This window comes from Pipistrellus hanaki (assembly GCF_964339955.1).
Source record: "Pipistrellus hanaki genome assembly, chromosome: 3".
Taxonomy (NCBI): domain Eukaryota; kingdom Metazoa; phylum Chordata; class Mammalia; order Chiroptera; family Vespertilionidae; genus Pipistrellus; species Pipistrellus hanaki.
The window spans coordinates 17083343-17100974 of NC_140505.1; the positions used below are offsets into that span (position 1 = coordinate 17083343).

The following is a 17632-nucleotide window of genomic DNA, read 5'->3' on the forward strand; positions in this document are numbered from 1 at the left end:
GAATGCCGAAACCGGTTTGGCTCAATGGATAGAGCATCGGCTTGGGGACTGAAAGGTCCTGGGTTCGATTCCGGTCAAGGGCATGTACCTTGGTTGTGGGCATATCCCCAGTAGGGGGTGTGCAAGAGGCAGCTGGTCGATGACTCTCGTTCCAATTTTAGTATATGTGCTGCCGAAGCGAGCACTGGTCGATGACTCTCATCGATGTTTCTAACTCTCTATCTCTCTCCCTTCCTCTCTGTATAAAATCAATAAAATATATTTAAAAATAAAAAAAATAAAATTCTCCAGGAAGTTTTTGTAGCTTGTCTATTTTTCTGCAAACAAGACCCATCAAAACGTATTCTTGTGGCTCCTGGAGCTGTGCAGAGCACATGCCCTAGTTTGTTGTTGAGACTGTCACATTGAAACAGAATCAGAAACCATGCCAAGGCCCAAAGGTGACCTTGGTCATGTCCTGTCTATACAGCATGCCAGCTTATTGCAGGAGGAATCAAATGGGCATTTTTTTTTTTTTTTTTTTTTTTAACAGAGAGGATCCAATGTTATGGTCTGAGGCACGGTAAACAAACTTAACTTGTTTTCATGAGTGACATTTGTGGTATAAGCCTGCACGACTGGTGATCAGTTTGTCTCGGTTTTAATATTCACCTGTGAGTGAGGGACATGACCAAGGTCATCAAAGTTATTATGACACCCAGACAGAAGATGAAGGTAGAATGGAGGGCAGGGGTTGGATTCAGCTTAGGGGGTAAATCATTGTAAAGTTGGAGAGGCCTAAGAGGCCCTATCGAGAATGGAAAAAGCCCAGATGAGAAATGGGGTGACTTTGAATTGAAATGGAAAATTTGATGGAGGGAGAGAAGGGGGAACAGAAGGGCCAATTCTTGATGACACCCATTGTCCCAATCTATGGAAGTCAGTGATTTGCAAATTCTGCTTTGAGCTTCTCACCTTCACTCTAATCACCAACTTTGTAAATGGTTGATCCATTTAAGTTTCTTTAAAAGTCACAATCCACTGTGGAGTTTTTGTTTTTGTTTGTTTTGTTTTGTTTTGTTTTTTAAATCCATGGTCCTAGATAAGGGGAAGTGAAAAAAATCATTTGACGATTATCTGGGGTTTGTCCTATATTACTGCATTAGCCCAGGACTTATAGAACCTGCTCCGTTATCTTCAAGGAACACAACCTGCCTCCAGAGCTATTCTGTATCGAAGCCAACACTGAACTTAGATCCGTACAATCTGGGTTTGTGCTTCGGTGCTGATGCTTATCTGTGTAATTATGAGCACACCATTCATTTGCTTTTGTCTGCACTCTATCTCGAACTCAGAGGGGTGCGCACAGAAAGGAAAGCAAATTGTATTTTGTGAAAGAACTTGGTGGCCAGGTGCTCATTATCAGGTGCACATGATTATCAGCTAGCTTCCTTCAGCTCTGTTCCCCTTTGAGACACAGTTACAATGCAAACTCCTTTTCAGCAATGGGAGCAGCACAAGGTATAGTGTAGATGCCCATGAATATTTTGTGCAAAGAAAAATATAGGCTTAGTTCCCAGATCTTTTAGAAGACTGATCTAAAGAAACATTAGGAGTCTCCGTCTATCAAGTCCCAGGTTCCTGGCAGCACACTGTAGAGGGCCGCCTGTGAAGGCACCTGGGCATTTTATTTGTTGCCAGCTGAGACCAAGACAATTGGCAGAGCAGTGTCTAGGACAGTGTTTCCTAACCTTCTCTCATGATGGGAATCACCTGGTGGAGTTGTTAAAACACAGATTCCTGAATCCCAACTAAGAAGTGCTAAACTAGGATTTTTGGGGAACATATAGGTAAAATTGCATACCTAACTTAGTGCTCTGTATATAACATCTGTCTTAGAGCACTAGTTAAGTATACAATTTTACCTATATGTTCCCCAAAATCCTAGTTTAGCACTTCTTAGTTGGGATTCAGGAATCTCTTTTAACAACTCCACCAGGTGATTCTCATCATGAGAGAAGGTTGGGAAACACTGCTCTAGGATACACATTTCCCCAAGATGGCGGAAAGTGTAATCAGCTTGGCCTTCATATCAAGCCCTGGTGTCGGCAGGGGCAAGAGTAGATATGTAAATCCAGGCATGCTAGGGCCTACTTAAGAATGCAAATAAGTTGGTGATAACTTCCTGATATTGGGGGTATAAAATCAATGTGCTGGGAGGGGTCATCATTTTCCTGCCTCTCCAGCAGACAGAATGGCTGCCCACCCAGCTCCCAGCTTTAAATCTATTTCTGTGTCTTCTTTCTTTCTATTATTTTTCAATCCCTGCCGCCTCCACTTAGAACTGGTTTGTTCATCTCTCTCTGTGTGGGACGACGAAAAGGGAGATCCCCGCCATGTCTGGCCCCCACTGCACCCAGAACACCCAGCACAACTTCACACTGAATTGTTTGCACTCTCTGGCACACAACAGGCCAGGGTACTTTTATTCATATCACTCTCAAGACTCAGCTCAGGTATCCTCTTCCTGCAGAAATAAATCCCTACTGTCCTGGATTTCCACACGAGCGGAGCTAAGGGTCTGTCTACCACAACGAGCTTGCTGACCCAAATTATCATGATTGCACCCTTTCCCCAGGTAAGGATTTTCCCCTCACACAGATGGCAGCAGCCCCAGGAATGCTGACCTGAGTAACAAGCCCATACTGACTCTGAATTTGGGATTTGTGACTATTTAACTTGTGATTGGCTTCTGCCGGGACCGGTCTGGCTCAGTGGATAGAGCGTCGGCTTGGGGACTGAAAGGTCCCGGGTTCGATTCCGGTCAAGGGCATGTACCTTGGTTGCGGGCATATCCCCAGTAGGGGGTGTGCAAGAGGCAGCTGATCAATGACTCTCTCTCATTGATGTTTCTAACTCTCTCTCCCCCTTCCTCTCTGTATAAAATCAATAAAATATATTTTTTTAACTTGTGATTGGCTTCTAACAATTCATATGTGACCAGGCCAAACATCTCGTTTCCCCCTCTGTGGAGTCTTATCCTGCCTAGCTGTATTGAAGCACCGAGGGTAACACAAGGCATTTTTACACTGTCATTTTGATTCCGGGACAATGCTATTTAAATTCGCAAACAGACATCCAGTGCCAACATTTTAATGTCAACATGCCAACCCTGGATTTCCCTTGAGAGGAAGAGGAAATGGGGAGGGAGAAGTGTGTAGATGAAACCAGCCTGCAGACCACTGGTTTCCCCGCCTATAGCTGGAGCTAGAAGGAGAGCTTTGCTTAGAAAATGCTTTTTATTCCTACACTAAAGCAAGGACTAGGGGGAGAAGTGGCCCCTCAATGAAGACCAGGCCTCAGGGTTGGCAGCAGCAGACAGGGGATATAGAGGCATTAAGGAAGATAGAATTACCCCTGAAAGAGTGAAATGACAAAAACAGGCACATCCTCAGGCAAAGGTCCCCACTAAATGCCCCAGCTGCACCTCAGCTCTGTCCAGCATGAGCACTGACTGTGTTGAGCGCCTCCACAGTACAATTGCAGGGGTGAGGGTGTCACCCACCCCTGGGCCTGGCTCCTCTGGGTGCAGGGGCATCGCTTGCATGCCAGTGACCCACCACTCCAGATGCTTCTCCTGTGCAGTACCCAGGGCTTGCCCCCTGGAGTGACCATTGGCACTAATCTTTCACCAAGTAGGGTGACCACAGCCCAGTTGTTCCTGCCACTCAACCCACCTTGCATATCCATTACTGACACACCACCCCCTTGGGACACATAGAGCGAAGTTGCAAGATATTGGGGTCCAAGATCTGAGTGCACAGAGGGGCGTCAAATGTTTAGTCCTATTTCCAGTTGGGGCATGGGTATGGTAGGTCAGTGATTGTGAGTTAATAAGTAAGAAAAAGTATAAGGGAAAAGAGATCAAGCCTCCATGGTAGCAACCTAGACCTTTTTGGTTGGGTTAAAGAGCACAACCGCTTTAGATAAGTAGAATTCTATTATGTCTTAGTTGGCAGAATGGTATGGTGAATCAACTTTCTTTAAAAATATTCTAGAAATCCGCCGAAACCGGTTTGGCTCAGTGGATAGAGCATCGGCCTGCGAACTGAAAGGTCCCAGGTTCAATTCCAGTCAAGGGCATGTGCCTTGGTTGCGGGCACAACCCCAGTAGGGAGTGTGCAAGAGGCAGCTGATTGATGATTCTCTCTCATCGATGTTTCTAACTCTCTATCCCTCTCTCTTCCTCTCTGTGAAAAATCAATAAAATATATATTTTTAAAAAATTCTAGAAATCCAATGAACCTGGCTTATTCAGGTAATAAAGTACATTGACATTAGTCCCAGCCTGTGCTGTACAGGCGGTAATCTATCACCAATCTTTCTTTTTAAGGGTTAGGAGACTGTGTGTGTTTGATTTGAACGTGGGGAAGTGAGAAGCAGCAGTTACAAGGAGTTTTGTTCCTTGGTGGTGGACAAGAGCCAACAGACACAGGCCACAACCACAGGCAGAAGGTTAGAGAAACTTGTTATTAAATTTAATTTTCTTTAAATACACACCTTCTCCCACCCTCACCCACTCTGGGGAGGAACGGAAACCCCCACCCCCTCCATTCCATATATAAACCCTGAGATGGTGAGGATGAAGTACAAAAATACTATTTACAAGGGGGAAGAAGGTGTCGCTATCTTCACCTTCAGACACCCCCTTCCCCGGGCCCCTTTTGCTCTTTTAGAAAAAGCCCCTGGAAATCCATGTGAGTGTAGAGCAAGCCCTTCCTCCGGAGGGGCACTCTGACTCCGACGTGGACTAGGAAGCTCCGAGATCGACGGAGGAAGAGAGCGAGTGGATAGCACCTCAGACCCTAGCAGGGGGAGGGAGGGCCCTCCTTACCCTGTAGTCAGGCTGGCCGGCCAGCCTTTGTTTCCATAGGTCCCATGTAAACATTGACTTTGCTTCTTTATGTCCTTGCTCTTCCTAATTTCCTACAGAGCCTCCCTCACTTCCACTGGAGGTACTTGGTTCCTTGGTCTTTTCTTCCTTACCTGCTTAACCTTCTGATGGAAGGAATGGGGGGCAGGGGAAGACAGAGCCCATATCATCCCTTCTTCTAGGCTTTGTGGTCATATGGTCTCTATCTCTACTGTGTGCTCCAAGGGTGATTCTTCCCTCCGAGCAGGGACAGGCAGGGAAATCATCCAGTACCAGGACACATTGGTCTTGATGGGCGATGCTTTCAGTACTGAGTTATAGGGAAGAAGACCTCAGGAGGCAGGAAGGAGGGGCAAGTCTGGTCTCTCAGTAATGGTGGGAGACCAGTCCTGTACTACCTCCCCTTCAGGTAGGCACGACCATTATCACCCAACAGTCTTGTTCATTGCAGCTTTGCAGAGGGACCAGGCACTCATGAGGCAAGATGTCTTCTCCCGGCCTGATGTAAAGGCAGCCCTCACACCAGCTCATCCAACAGGATTCCGATGCTCTGAGTGGCCTCGGAGGGGGCGGCGATGGGCTTGTTGCACATGGGGCAGACGCAGCGTACTTCTAGCCACTTCACCAGACACCTGTGGGCCACAGAAGATGTGAGAGACCCCAGTCTGCTCTGGCTGGCTATCATTTCTCAGACACAGACCATCCTATCCTTACTGCAATAGAACCCTTCCCTTTTGCCTGCTGTCCAGACAGGTTGTAGGACATCACTGACAAGAGGTAGGTGGGCCGAAACAGGTTTGGCTCGGTGGATAGAGCGTCAGTCTGAGGACTAAAAGGTCCAGGTTTGATTTCTGTCAAGGGCATGTACATTGGTTGCGGGCACATTCCTGGTGGGGTGTGCAGGAGGCAGCGGGTCGATGTTTCTCTCTCATCTATGTTTCTAGCTCTCTATCCCTCTCCTTCCTCTCTATGAAAAATCAATAATATATATATATGTATAAAAGGCACCCTGGGCACACATCCCCACTATCGACACTTACTTCCGATGAAAAGCATGTTGGCACGGGAGCACACCAAGCTCATCCTTCCCCTTGAAGTCTTCCAGACAGACTGCACAGGTCTGCTGTGGAGAGCAACGGGGCAGGGGCAGTGTGAGAGGAGATTGGGCAAGAACCCCACTCACCATCCTGAACACTCATTATCGCCACCCCAGGTTCACAGGTTCCCTTTGCTGTGCTATTCTAGAAGAATGGTTTTTAATGCTTTCTAGCCTAGTACATTTGGCAAGGGGAGATGTTTCAATAACGAGAGGTTAAGGATGAGGGCATGTGGTCTGTTACCTTCTTTAAATCCAGCCTTCTGTTCATGTCTATGAATCCCCTCAATCTCAACGGAATTACTCTCCTAGAAGAGGGCTTGGGAAACATCTGAATTTGTTGAGATATGAAAAACAGGGGCAGCCCTAGTTGGTTTGGCTCAGTGGATAGAGCATCGACCTTCGGACTGAAGGGTCCTGGGTTCGATCCCCAGTAGGGGGCGTGCAGGAGGCAGCTGATCAATGATTCTCATCATTAATACTTCTCTCTTTCCTTTTCCCTTCCTCTGAAATCAATTAAAAAAAATATTTAAAAACAGGGACAAAATGTGCCATTTCTCAGTAGTCCTGTGTCTAGTGATATCTGTGATGTTCAGACAACCACAAACACTGTGTACAGGAGGTCCTAGTTATGGACATAAGCTTTGGGCAGCGAGTTAGATGACCTCCAGGGACAGATGGGAAAGGAGTAGGAATGGCCTATTCCTAAAGAGTCAGTGTGGGGGAACCCAGGATTTGTTGGGTGTGAGCAGAGTGATGGGCGGACAGGGAGGAACCAGAGGCATGGGCACACTAGTTAGTTCCATAGTCTGCTAGGGCAGAGTGTATATACAGGGTAAAAGGACCTTCTTTTCAGAGGTTCCCGAATGGGTCCAGGCTGAAAGCTGAGGGTGCCCTGTGCTCTACCCATGGGGCCCCTCCCACATGCCATTCCAACACACTCACCCCATATAATTGTGACTTCTTGGCGTCCCCTTTAAGCACCACCTGGGAAGAAAGGAGGCAGCATGGTATCAGCCAAAGAAGCCTGGTGGTATCAGCCAATGAGGGAAGCTCCCAGCTCTGCACAGGATCCCCCTTCCCCTCCCCCCTCCTCCCTCCCTTCTCCCCTTCTCTCCCCCCTGCCCCCCCTTCCTTCTTCCCTCTTTTTCATTAAGGGGGACTCTGGGCACTGCCTAAGCCAGCCAGACTTGAGGACAGTGAAAGGATTGAACCACAGAGAAGGCCAGAGGGGAGGCTGAGGGGGGTTCCAGCCAGGACAGCTCAAGCTTCTCCTCCTCTTCCGCCTCTAGCAGGACAAGGAGCAGAGGAGGAAGTCTCAGGGGAAGATGCCGTGCTTTACCTCCTTATATCCGTATCGTTCGCTCTGCGCCTGGTTCCGCAGTTTGCTGGGGGGAAAAAAGGGGAGAGAAGTGGTCATCATGGCACCAGCGGAGCCGTTGTAAGCAGGAGAGGCAGGCGGGCTGCCTGGCTTCTTCTGGGGGTGGGATGGGTGCTCCTCACAGGGGTGGCTCACCCTAGAGAGGCCACGGGGTCAGGTTTGGGCCTCAGTGGGTCACCCAGAGTGAGTTAAGGACCCAGGCTCAACAGCCTCGACATTTTCTGCAGCTCCCACATTCTGGGGGCTTCCCTCTTCCCGCATTTCTCAGGAGGTAAACTCCTGCAGGCTCCCAAACCCTGCAGATCAACAACTTCCGAGCGTAGAGAAGTTAGATATTCTTACAAGGGCCATTCCCAGTAAGCTAGGGGAGCGGGATAAAGAAGCGTCTGTTGGCCCTGCGGGACGTGCTGCCCAGAGAACACAGTATTCTGCCAACAGAGGACTCTCCCCGCACGCACGGTGCCAGGAAAGCACAGGCGAGCTCTTCTTTGTCTGCTCCCTTTTGTTTCCAGCTGGTGGCCTGCACGCTGCCTCACCCGCAAGAGCCAAAACCGGGCACGTGTTTCCACAGGCCTCAGCGCACCGTCTGAGGACGTGCGGTGCACCGATCCCCGCACTGACACACCCATGGACCTGCTCACCCGCTCCAAACAGCTTTAGAGGGAGAGGCTTCCCTTTCCACAGCCGAGGGGGAAAGGAAGCGGGAGAAGTTAACTTGCTCAAACTTCAGAGCCGGCTGGCAGCATCTGAATGGAAGTCTCTCTGGTCACAGAGCCCGAGCGCTTGAACACAACATGTGGCCTGTTTCACCAATTAGGGGAACACGCCATCGTCCGGGGGCCTGGCCAGGCCACGTGTGCCTGGATCCTCTAAATAACGAACCCCAGCCAAAACCGGTTTGGCTCAGTGGCAAGAGCGTCGGTCTGCGGGCTGAAAGGTCCCAGGTTCGATTCCGGTCAAGGGCATGTACCTTGGTTGCAGGCACATCCCCAGTAGGGGATGTGCAAGAGGCAGCTGGTCGATGTTCCTCTCTCACCGATGTTTCTAGCTTTCTATCCCTCTCCCTTCCTCTCTGTAAAAAAATCAATAAAATATATTTAAAAAAGAAAAGAAAAGAAAAAAAAAAGAACGAACTCCAGTCCAAGTGGCTTCAGCCACACGGGGCTGAGGCCTGGGTGGCAAGTCCCCGCCCCCTTTCTTTTCCCTCTTTGGAGGGTTTCTAAAGTGGGGGGTTGGGTTCAAGGCCTCCTCAGGGCTCCCACTGCCCCATCCTTCACTTTGCACTTTCATATGTTCCCAGGCATCTCTGGCCCCTCGTCCCAGTGAGAAGGGCGGGAAGGATGCACCCAAAGCTTACATAACCGCTAGCCGACAGACACTGGGGAAAGGAGACATGTTCAGTAGGGTGTGTGTAGAGCTAGCTTCTGAGGGAGACAGCCACGCTTAGCAGGTATGTGCAGAGTGACGCAGGAAGCGGTGAGGAGCCTGCTTCTTCACCAGAGAGTGAGGGCATGCCACACCTAACTGTGAGCCTCCATGCAACATGGCTATGACGTCGTGTGTGCCAGGCAGTATCGGCGGGTGCCTGGGGCGCCCTCCTTTTAATGGTCTTATCTGAGAGAACCCCAGAAGCCTGCCTCTCGGAGCCCAGGATGCTCTGAACACGGAGGGGCTTAAAGCTGCACCTGCACCCTGCATGTAGATTCCTGGGTCAGGAAGGTTTAGATTGATATGAAACGGGGCCAAACAGGTTGCAAAAGGAAGCAAACACAAAACAAAACAAAGACGCCGGGCCATCCCAGCAGGGGACACGGAGCCAACGACATTGGACAGGTGGCCTTTTCAGCTGTTGGGTGAGCAAAGTCGCTAAAAATACCCTGATCTCAATGACACCATTTCCAGCCACTGCCAGTGAGCTCTCTCTCTCCCTTTGCTTCTTTTCCCTTTTGGAGCAAACAATGCAGCCAGATCCTGCACATAATTGTCCCTTTCCTGCCTATGTGTACTTCACCGGCCCCTCCATCCTGTGCGGGGCAGAGATTAGCCCTTTTGGGGGCTGGGGGAGAAGGAGTGGAGGGGGGGGGGGGTTTGGGGAGCTGGGAGTGGAGGCTGGTTTTGGCCAATGAGCTCACCAGGTCATGAGTGGGGGTCACAGGCCTATTTTGGCTGAGGAGGAAACCAAGAAGCGGGGAGAGGAAGTGGCTTCTGCACTTGTGTGTCTTTCTATATATAGACACCCACAGGCTGCCACACAGCAGTGAGCTCTGGAACCATGAGACCGCGGGGTGGGCTGGCTCGGAGCAGGCTGCAGGGCAGAGTGGGGAGGTGTAGGGGGGGCAGAGGACTGCAGAAGGGACAGGTGGTGCCGAGCAGCCCTGCCACGGGAAGGCTTTTGGCATCGTGCAGTCCTGTCGCTCTGTTCCTTCAGGCCAGCCAACCAAAACTGAATCAGCCAGCTCCCAGCCTCCCCTTCTGCAGACACCTAATCGTTAGGGGTCAAGAGGTGGCCACGGCCACAGCTCCCCCTTCCACTTCTCAGTCAAGGAGTAAGAATCAGCATTTATAACTCGGACCTGCAGGGATGTTCTGAGGATTAAGTGAGCTAAATATCTTACAGAATGCTAACCATGATGTCTGGCATGCAGGTGGCACTTGGTAAAGAATAGTTAAAAATCTAAGGTTACACCCATTAGTGGCAGAATTCGGAAATGAGCCCTGGTGGTCATCTACTTAGTGGCCCAGAGTGATTTTCTAAGATTTCTTTACTTGATCACCTTTGCAGCGTGGCATGTGTGAGCTCGTGTGTGTGTGTGTGTGTGTGTGTGTGTGTGTGTAAACGGACAGAGTGGAGTTGGCTTTACAGACTCCTCCAAGTGTCACACACAAATCTTTGGTATTGGAAGGTGTCCACCTTCAGTCTCTGGGGAACCACACAAATTGCTTGAAATGAGATGGGAGTGGCTGGTGGTCAGGTAGACAAAAGAGTTTGAGGAACAAAACTCAGGCTTGGGGAAGGATGAGGGAGTGAGGCAATACCAGAAACCTACCCTCACCCCCACTTCAGAGTGAGATGCAAATTCTAGACATCATTGTACAAGAGGAAAAAAATAAAAGTGTTTACAGAAGATAGTGGCTTCAGTGGAAAATTCTAGTTGTAGGGACTTTTTAAAGTTCTGAGAAAGAACCGAGAGCACTGGGGAGCAGGCCTGCATGCATTTCCTCCTCTTAGAGAGAGATCTTCCAGCCTGAATAGGACAAGTATCTTCTCTAGCCTCCTTCTGGGGGAAGGACTCAAATCCACCAGGACACCTCCGTGGGGAGCCAGATCTCCTGCTTCCTCCATCCTAATTTCATCGCCTTAGGTGATTTGATCAGTCACTAGCCTGGACTCCAGCTGACATCTACTCAGGCATCTGTGGGGGTTAGTGATCACGATGGCTCTAGCCATGTTCTGCTACTCAGAGGCGTTCAGCACTCCCCAATATCCAGAAATATTAACACCAAACACGTGCTCTTGTTAGCAACTACTCTAATTTCCAGTCTAAATTCCAGTTAGGCCCCACATTTTCTGTAGGGAATAGCCACAGTTCCCATGTCTTATCAGCAGGAGAAGAAACAGTTCCTGGAGAAACTCCAGTTCTTCCCTGGGTCCTGTGTAATAAGGAAGGCTTTTCGTTTTTTCACTCTCAAAAAAATAAGAGCTTCCAAGGCAGAATAAACAAGCAGATCTCCAGACACCAGCTTGCTAATATTAGCATCTGCTGGACATAGAAAGATTTCCCAGGAGGGCAGAAGGACGTGCCACTGGTGTAACTCATGCTTACGTATCCCCGGCTACCCGGTGGGTATGAGTGGGAAGAGAGACAATTAAAGGACCATCAATGATGTTACTTTGTCAGACAGTAATTCTAGGCAACCTTAGCATAATTGGCCAAGAGGCAGGATGCAGCACAACACATAGTGACCTTAGATGCTCTGGGACAACTTGATAGGCTAATGTAAACAGAAACACCAGGCCTCGAGGGCCCAGGAGAGGACTGGCTAAGTCCTGTCTTTTAGGCAGGACACCCGCTGGAGGCTGGTGAGCCTCGCTCAGCTCACCCTACATCCTCCCCTATGCCCCCATTCCAGGCCAGCCAGGGAGTCACTCACCTGATGAAGTAACAGCAGAAGATGAGGCTGAGCATGAAGACAAAGATGCCTGTACCGAAGATGACCATGTAGATGTTCAGAGGAAGGTCCTGGAAACTAATGGGTGGCATTGAGCAGGACTTGTTAGTACTGACCAGTCCCAGGCCACAGAAACACCCTGCAGAGAAAGGGGGAGGAAAAATAATATTATTCTAGTTTGTTGGAAATGTACCTCTGGGACTGATGTACTCTGTGTCAACAAGGATGGAGAGAGAACTGGCAGGCTCTGAGCTCCTAAACTTCTGATTCCGGGGCTTAAGTGTATGTCCTAGTTCTAATACTTACTAGCTATGCGATCGTGGGTCAGGTAACCAATCTATGAAAAGGACTACTACACGCAGTACTTAAAGCTGCATCCCCATTTTGGGGGGAGGGGGGTTTGTGCGTCAAGATTTCAGGTAATGGGCAGAAAAATGGACTGAAGGGTCCTGGGTATGATTTTGGTCAAGGGTGTATGCCTGTGTTGCAGGCTCAATCCCCAGTGGGGGTCGTGCAGGAGGCAGCTGATCAATGATTCTCTCTCATCATTGATGTTTCTCTCGCTCTCTCCCTTTCCCCTCCTCTCTAAAATCAATAATATATATATATATATATATATATATATATATATATATTATTTTAAAAGAAATATGCTTTGTAAATTGCAAAGGGCAACCCCAAAGGTCATTTGTCATTATGAAGCCACCTGCTCCAGGAGATAATCTGCAATAGGACCAGAATAGACATTATTCATTCCAAGGCTGAGTTCCAGAAAGTGGGGGTGGGGGTTGCAGTTCACTCTTACTGTCTACTGTCCTGGTTTCTACTCAAAGCCTCACAGTGCAGCCATAACTGGTTTGGCTCAGTGGATAGAGCGTTGGCCTGCAGAGACTTAAAGGTCCCAGGTTCGATTCCTGTCAAGGGCATGTACACCAGTAGGAGGTGTGTAGGAGGCAGCTGATTGATGTTTCTCTCTCATTGATGTTTCTCTCTATCCTTCTCCCTTCCTCTCTGTGAAAAATTAATAAAATGTATATATTTTTAAAAAAGCCTCACTGTGCAGTCTCACGATAGCAATGAAATCCCCTGATGCTTATCTGAGATGCAGAGTATTGGGCCCACCCCAGAAGAAATGAATCAGAATCTACACATTAACAAGGTCTGCTCAAAACACCTGTCATGGTGGCAGCCAAGTTATAGCTGGAAAGAGAGGAGGTCAATATAATATAGAGCCTGTGGCAGGGGAAACAAAGAGGAGGAAAGATTTTATCAGTTGAGTTGCTAGATTAGCCAGTCCTGGAGCCATTCTTTACCTTGGGACTACTGGTTCTGACAGTACATTTTCTGTAATGTTAAACCATAAGGAAAAGGGGGGGCAGGGGGAAGATAGGATATAAACAATAAGCTGGTTGAGTGTTTATTCATGCTTGCAGGCAAAAATACCATTGTGATCCAAAAGATAAGCATAACATTCTTATTTCAGAATGCGGTGAGACAAGAAAACTGGAATTTAACATATACCTGCTACATCTCAAGTACATTCTAATATACCAGTTTAATTTTAAAAAGACTCCATCTTTGAACTGTCTGTATTCCAGCAGTTAACAAGGCCTGGCTCTGTCCTCGAGCCCTCAACATGGGTTTTAGGAACTTTCCTGACATCTTGGTTAAGAGCCAGAACCCATTAATATATACTTCAGAACTCTGCATTATAATTACCAGAGCTACAATTCAGCAGAAGTCTCGCTTGAAAGATGAAGTCATCTTTGATGTGCTTCTCATACCTCTCTTCATCCCCTACATCAATCCAGTGACCATATAATGAGCTCCCTCCAAACCCCTTTCATATTTCGTGCCCAAATCTATTCCAAGTCCCTATCCAGTCACCTAATTGATGTCTAGTCCTTCCTCTAATTTAGCCCACATGTCTTTCATTTCCTCCTACTCTGTTTCTATCATATATTTCCCAAACTCATGACTAGTTTAAAGTTCTCCTAAACATGTGTGCATTGGGTCCCCTCTTAACCTTCCCGCCAATGTCCTCCAGCACCACCCCATGTGGGCCTGTCTCCTCACTACTTCTTGCCTCCATACCTTTGTTCATCAGCTTTCCCCACTGGAAACTCCCTGCTTTCCTAAAGTCCACCAAGCCTGGTCTTTGTAATATTCCAGTGACCCTCTCGTCCCAGAATTCTGTGTGCTCACAGCTCTATCACATGTTCTGGCTCTTGAATACTTGGTAATTATCTTACATTGCCAAGTTGTTCCTAGCATCAACTTAACACAAACATACATTAAGCATTGATTATATGACAAATACCATGATAGACACTGAAGATAAAATCAGCGGGGAGGGGGGGGGGGGGGGGAAATGAGTAGATGGATTTACCTTCTAGGGAAAAGGACACAAAGGTGTTTTTTGTTTTGTTTTTGTTAATCCTCATGCAAGGATACGTTTCCCATTGAATTTTTTTTTTTTTTTTTTTTTAAGAGAGATACGGTGGAAGGGAGAGAGACAGAGAGAAACATTGATTGGTTTCCTCCCTGCAACCAAGGTATGTGTCCTTGAACGGGAATCAAACCCAAGATCTTTCAGTGTGAGAGCCAACACTCTAAACACTGAGCCAAACCAGCAAGGGCCAGACACAAAGGTTTTCACCATACAAAGTGAAGCACAGTAGAGGAGCAACTATAATCCTAAGACCAGAGATGAAAGTCCTTGACAACCTGAATGCTCTGAGGTCTGAGGAAAGCAATTTGGATATTTTCCAGTGCCTAGTCTAGTGTTTGGCTTGTTCTCAAAAACTAGTTAACAGATAAATAACTCCTAATTTTCTCAAAACTTGGCACCCGTGGCAGAAACTCACACTCCAAAGAAAGTAGGAAAGTAGACTGATGCTTGGGAAAATTGCCTAGAAACTGCCCTCAGCTGAATGGATGACCAGTCAATGAACAAGTACTGTGGAAGGCCTGATTTATGCAATGACCTACACATTGTGGGTAAACAAAAAGTAAAAGAAGTAATTCTTATCTTGAAAGGTTTTTTTTATTAAGCTGCAAACAATGAAATAATTAGCTACTAAACTTTGCTATACCCTTGCATCTAGTCTCTAGCAGGATTTAGAAAGTTTTCACCACCCCTCCACTCAAATATTTGCTCGATGGGCCAAAAAAAGTCAAATTTTCTTGAAGACATCATGGTGGACTGAGTCTATTCTGGAAAGGGGTAAAGGGGTCTTAGGACTTCCCTTCAAGAAACTGTGCCCACAATATCAATGAGCAACTCCATACCTCCATGCCCCCAACACCATCTGATGCTGTACGAGGAACTAACCTCCAATCTGCCTTGACTCTCTCTGCATTCTTTTACAGATCGGATCCTGGTATCTTTAGGGTTCCAAAGAACCTCACTTGGTGTCTATTCTGGGAGCTTGCAGAGGGGTGGCAGTAGCTATTGTAGAGGGTTTGTGTATGCACTCTGCAGGCACTTTGGCCTCAGCAGTCCATCTTCACCATCTGCTCTTGTCTGATGACCCAGGATTGAGTCACGGAGTTTAGGACTCTTACATGATAGGGGTGTGGGTGAGAAGAGCTCCATAGCCAAGAAAGAGATGGTCCAATTGCTTGGTTGGTGAAGTTTTCCTCTAAAAGTTGGGCAGAACACCAACCCCAGGGAAGTGGGGGGCCAGAGATTTTTCACAAAATGGTGGGGGGAGAGGGACTGCTCCCTCATTGAAGTCGAAGAACAGGATCTCTCCGTCGCTAAGAAGTGAACAGAGAAAGCAGCATGTCCTCGGCTGGCCTGAGAACCTCTCTGAAAGAGGGCTGCCAGAAGAAAGGCCAGTGTGACTAACCACCCCCCCGGCTCTTCTCCTGAAGTATTTTCTCCCATTGTCTCAGCGGACCTCCGCAAGCCCTGACATCAGAATGTTTCATCTCCATGAGTGGGCTGGGAGCGGGAATGACGTCAAGAGAAGGGCTGGCCAAGAAAAGACCAGAGACTCTGGGAAATGCCTCTCCTTCCCAGACAAGGGAATCTTTCCCAGATGCTGGGGTACTCAGTTCTGCCTCCTCCCGTCTTCCGCCCCCTCTCCCGCAAGGCCTTCCTATCACACAGCTTGGTTCATTGTCAGGAAATTCGATACCACCAGCAAGAGGAAGGGGGTAGGGGGAGGGCATTCTTACACATGCTGCCCAAACCTTGCCTTAAAACAAAAGCCTCTTGAAATAATTAATCCAAGACCTGGCAAGAGAGAGTGAGTCTGCTTGCTTTCAGAATGAATGTTTCCCTCTAACTAGCCAGTTTGCCAACACTCAGAGATAAGACTAGCTGTGACCTGGCCCAGCTCTACCAGCCTTAGAACTAGGCGGTGAAGATCCTAGGGCCATTAGAGAGCGTTAGTATTCAAGGTTTTGAACTGATCTCCGAGGAAGGCCCCCAGTTCAATTAGCTTGGGTGAGGAATCAGACCCACGCCCAACTTGTTATCACCTGAACCACAAAAGAAGCCTCAGATGAGATAAATTTAGCATCACGGTGGTGGTGGTGGTGGTGTGTATGTGTGTGTGTGTGTGTGTGGGAGGGGGGGGAGGGGGATGGCTAGTGAACGGGGCAGTTGGGTCTGGAGGTGAGGCTCTGGGGAGCAGATTAGCCTGCGCCCAGGGGAGACACGTATCTGCAAAGGGTTATCCGCTCCATAAAGCCACGCTCTTTCATCCGGCGCCTTCCGCGGGCTCGGAGCCCCAGAGCGGCCAGGGCGAAGCCAACAAAGACACAGAGGAAGCCACCCCCGGCCTGCCCCGCGCGCAGCACAAGCATTGTGTGCACATTGCAAATAGCCTGCAAAGTTTCAGACCAGGAGGGAACTTGAGCTCCCTCTAGGAGATCCCAGCCCGAGCGCGGATTCCAGGCTCCTCGGACCATCACAACAAAGAGCAGAGTTGGAGCGCACAAAGGCAGGGGCAGGGGCAGGAGAGCGAAGCCGCCCCACAGGGGCCGCGACCCCCACGCCCGCCCCCACACCCCCACCCCGCCGCCGCCGCCCCTTCGGAGCCTCTTCCCTGCCCGCCAGGGAAATCGGGGCTTTTGCGTTGGTTTGTTTGTTTGCTTTTCCATTTCCGCGCCGTGCAGCAGAGTTGGGCTCCGGGACGCCTTCTCGGCCGCCCCATTGCAAGAGAAACTTGGCTCGAGAGGCAGAGCGAGCCTTCGATCTGAAGTCCGGCGCGACACCCCCCCCCCCCCCCACCACCACCACCTCCTCGCCCCCGGCCTCACCGTTACACCACTGGAATGGGTGCATCAATGAACGCGTGGCGGCTTCCCCGGCGGACGGACGCGGGCGGCGGGAGAGGCGGGCGGGCGGGCGAGCGCCCCGGCTGGCGGATCCGCAGGTGGGGCCGGTGCAGCCCGCAGCAGCCGCCCGTCTCCTGGCGTCGAGCTCCCTTCGGAGTGCAGGGGCTTCGGGGGGGAGGCCGGCCGGTGTGTGAGAGCAACAAAGAGAAAAGAGAAGGAAACAAATAGAAAGTCCCCCGAATGCACGCACCACCGCGGAAATGCAGGAAAAGGACCCCGGGGTGGGGGAGGGAGATGTGGGGTGCCACAGAGGATGTGGGGTACCCAGGCTGCGGGAAAAGAAAAGCCTTAGGGGACGGCTCAGGTCACACCACGAGTAGGAGAGAGGCCAGAGACTCCGAAATTGACACAGGTTGTGCACACCCCCTCCTATTTATATACACCCCCCGGGGAGCCCCGCCCCCTACGTCATCCGTCCTCCGGCCAATGGGAGTCTTCCTCTGGGCCCCGGGGAGTCTTTGCAGGCCCGCCCCCTTCCAGGGCGGAGCGTCTTTGCAAGGTGGGGCGCGCACCCCTCACCTTCCCAACCCGGGGAAACTTCAGCGGATGGAGGAGCGTGAGCTGGCCCGGAGCTGGAGGAACCAGCCTCCCCCACCAGGGACCCGGGAGAAGCCGAACAGTTAGTGCCACATGGGTTTCCGTCTCCACATCCAGCACGGAGTCTCTATCGCTCTCGGAGAAACCAGTTCTCGGAGGAGTGGTTACATTTCTGCTCCGAGGG

At 49.5% G+C, this 17632-nt stretch overlaps 1 protein-coding gene across 2 annotated transcripts; it reads right to left on the reverse strand.

Annotated features, from left to right (window-relative positions):
• Nucleotides 1–4495: 4495 nt before the first annotated feature.
• On the reverse strand, nt 4496–17272 carry RNF122 (ring finger protein 122). 2 transcript variants are annotated; one of them, XM_084877079.1, is made up of 6 exons: nt 16834–17272; nt 11542–11698; nt 7351–7396; nt 6954–6995; nt 5953–6032; nt 4496–5544 (listed from the first exon to the last, which is right to left on the reverse strand). In XM_084877079.1, the coding sequence occupies exons 1-6, from the start codon at nt 16856–16858 to the stop codon at nt 5430–5432; spliced, it is 465 nt and encodes a 154-aa protein (XP_084733205.1). In that variant the 5' UTR covers nt 16859–17272; the 3' UTR covers nt 4496–5429. The 2 variants fall into 2 exon arrangements, with proteins under 2 accessions (XP_084733205.1, XP_084733204.1); XM_084877078.1 differs by having other exon boundaries at nt 5953–6035; nt 16834–17271.
• Between the last annotated feature and the right edge of the window lie 360 nt (nt 17273–17632).

Excerpts from the sequence above, each read along its gene's own strand:
- RNF122 (XM_084877078.1), bottom strand. The coding sequence starts at position 16,858 with ATGCACCCATTCCAGTGGTGTAACG. Across the intron at positions 6,996-7,350 it reads AACGATACGGATATAAGGAG|GTGGTGCTTAAAGGGGACGC; the intron begins GTAAAGCACGGC and ends CTTTCTTCCCAG. Across the intron at positions 5,545-5,952 it reads CAACATGCTTTTCATCGGAA|GTGTCTGGTGAAGTGGCTAG; the intron begins GTAAGTGTCGAT and ends TGTGGCCCACAG.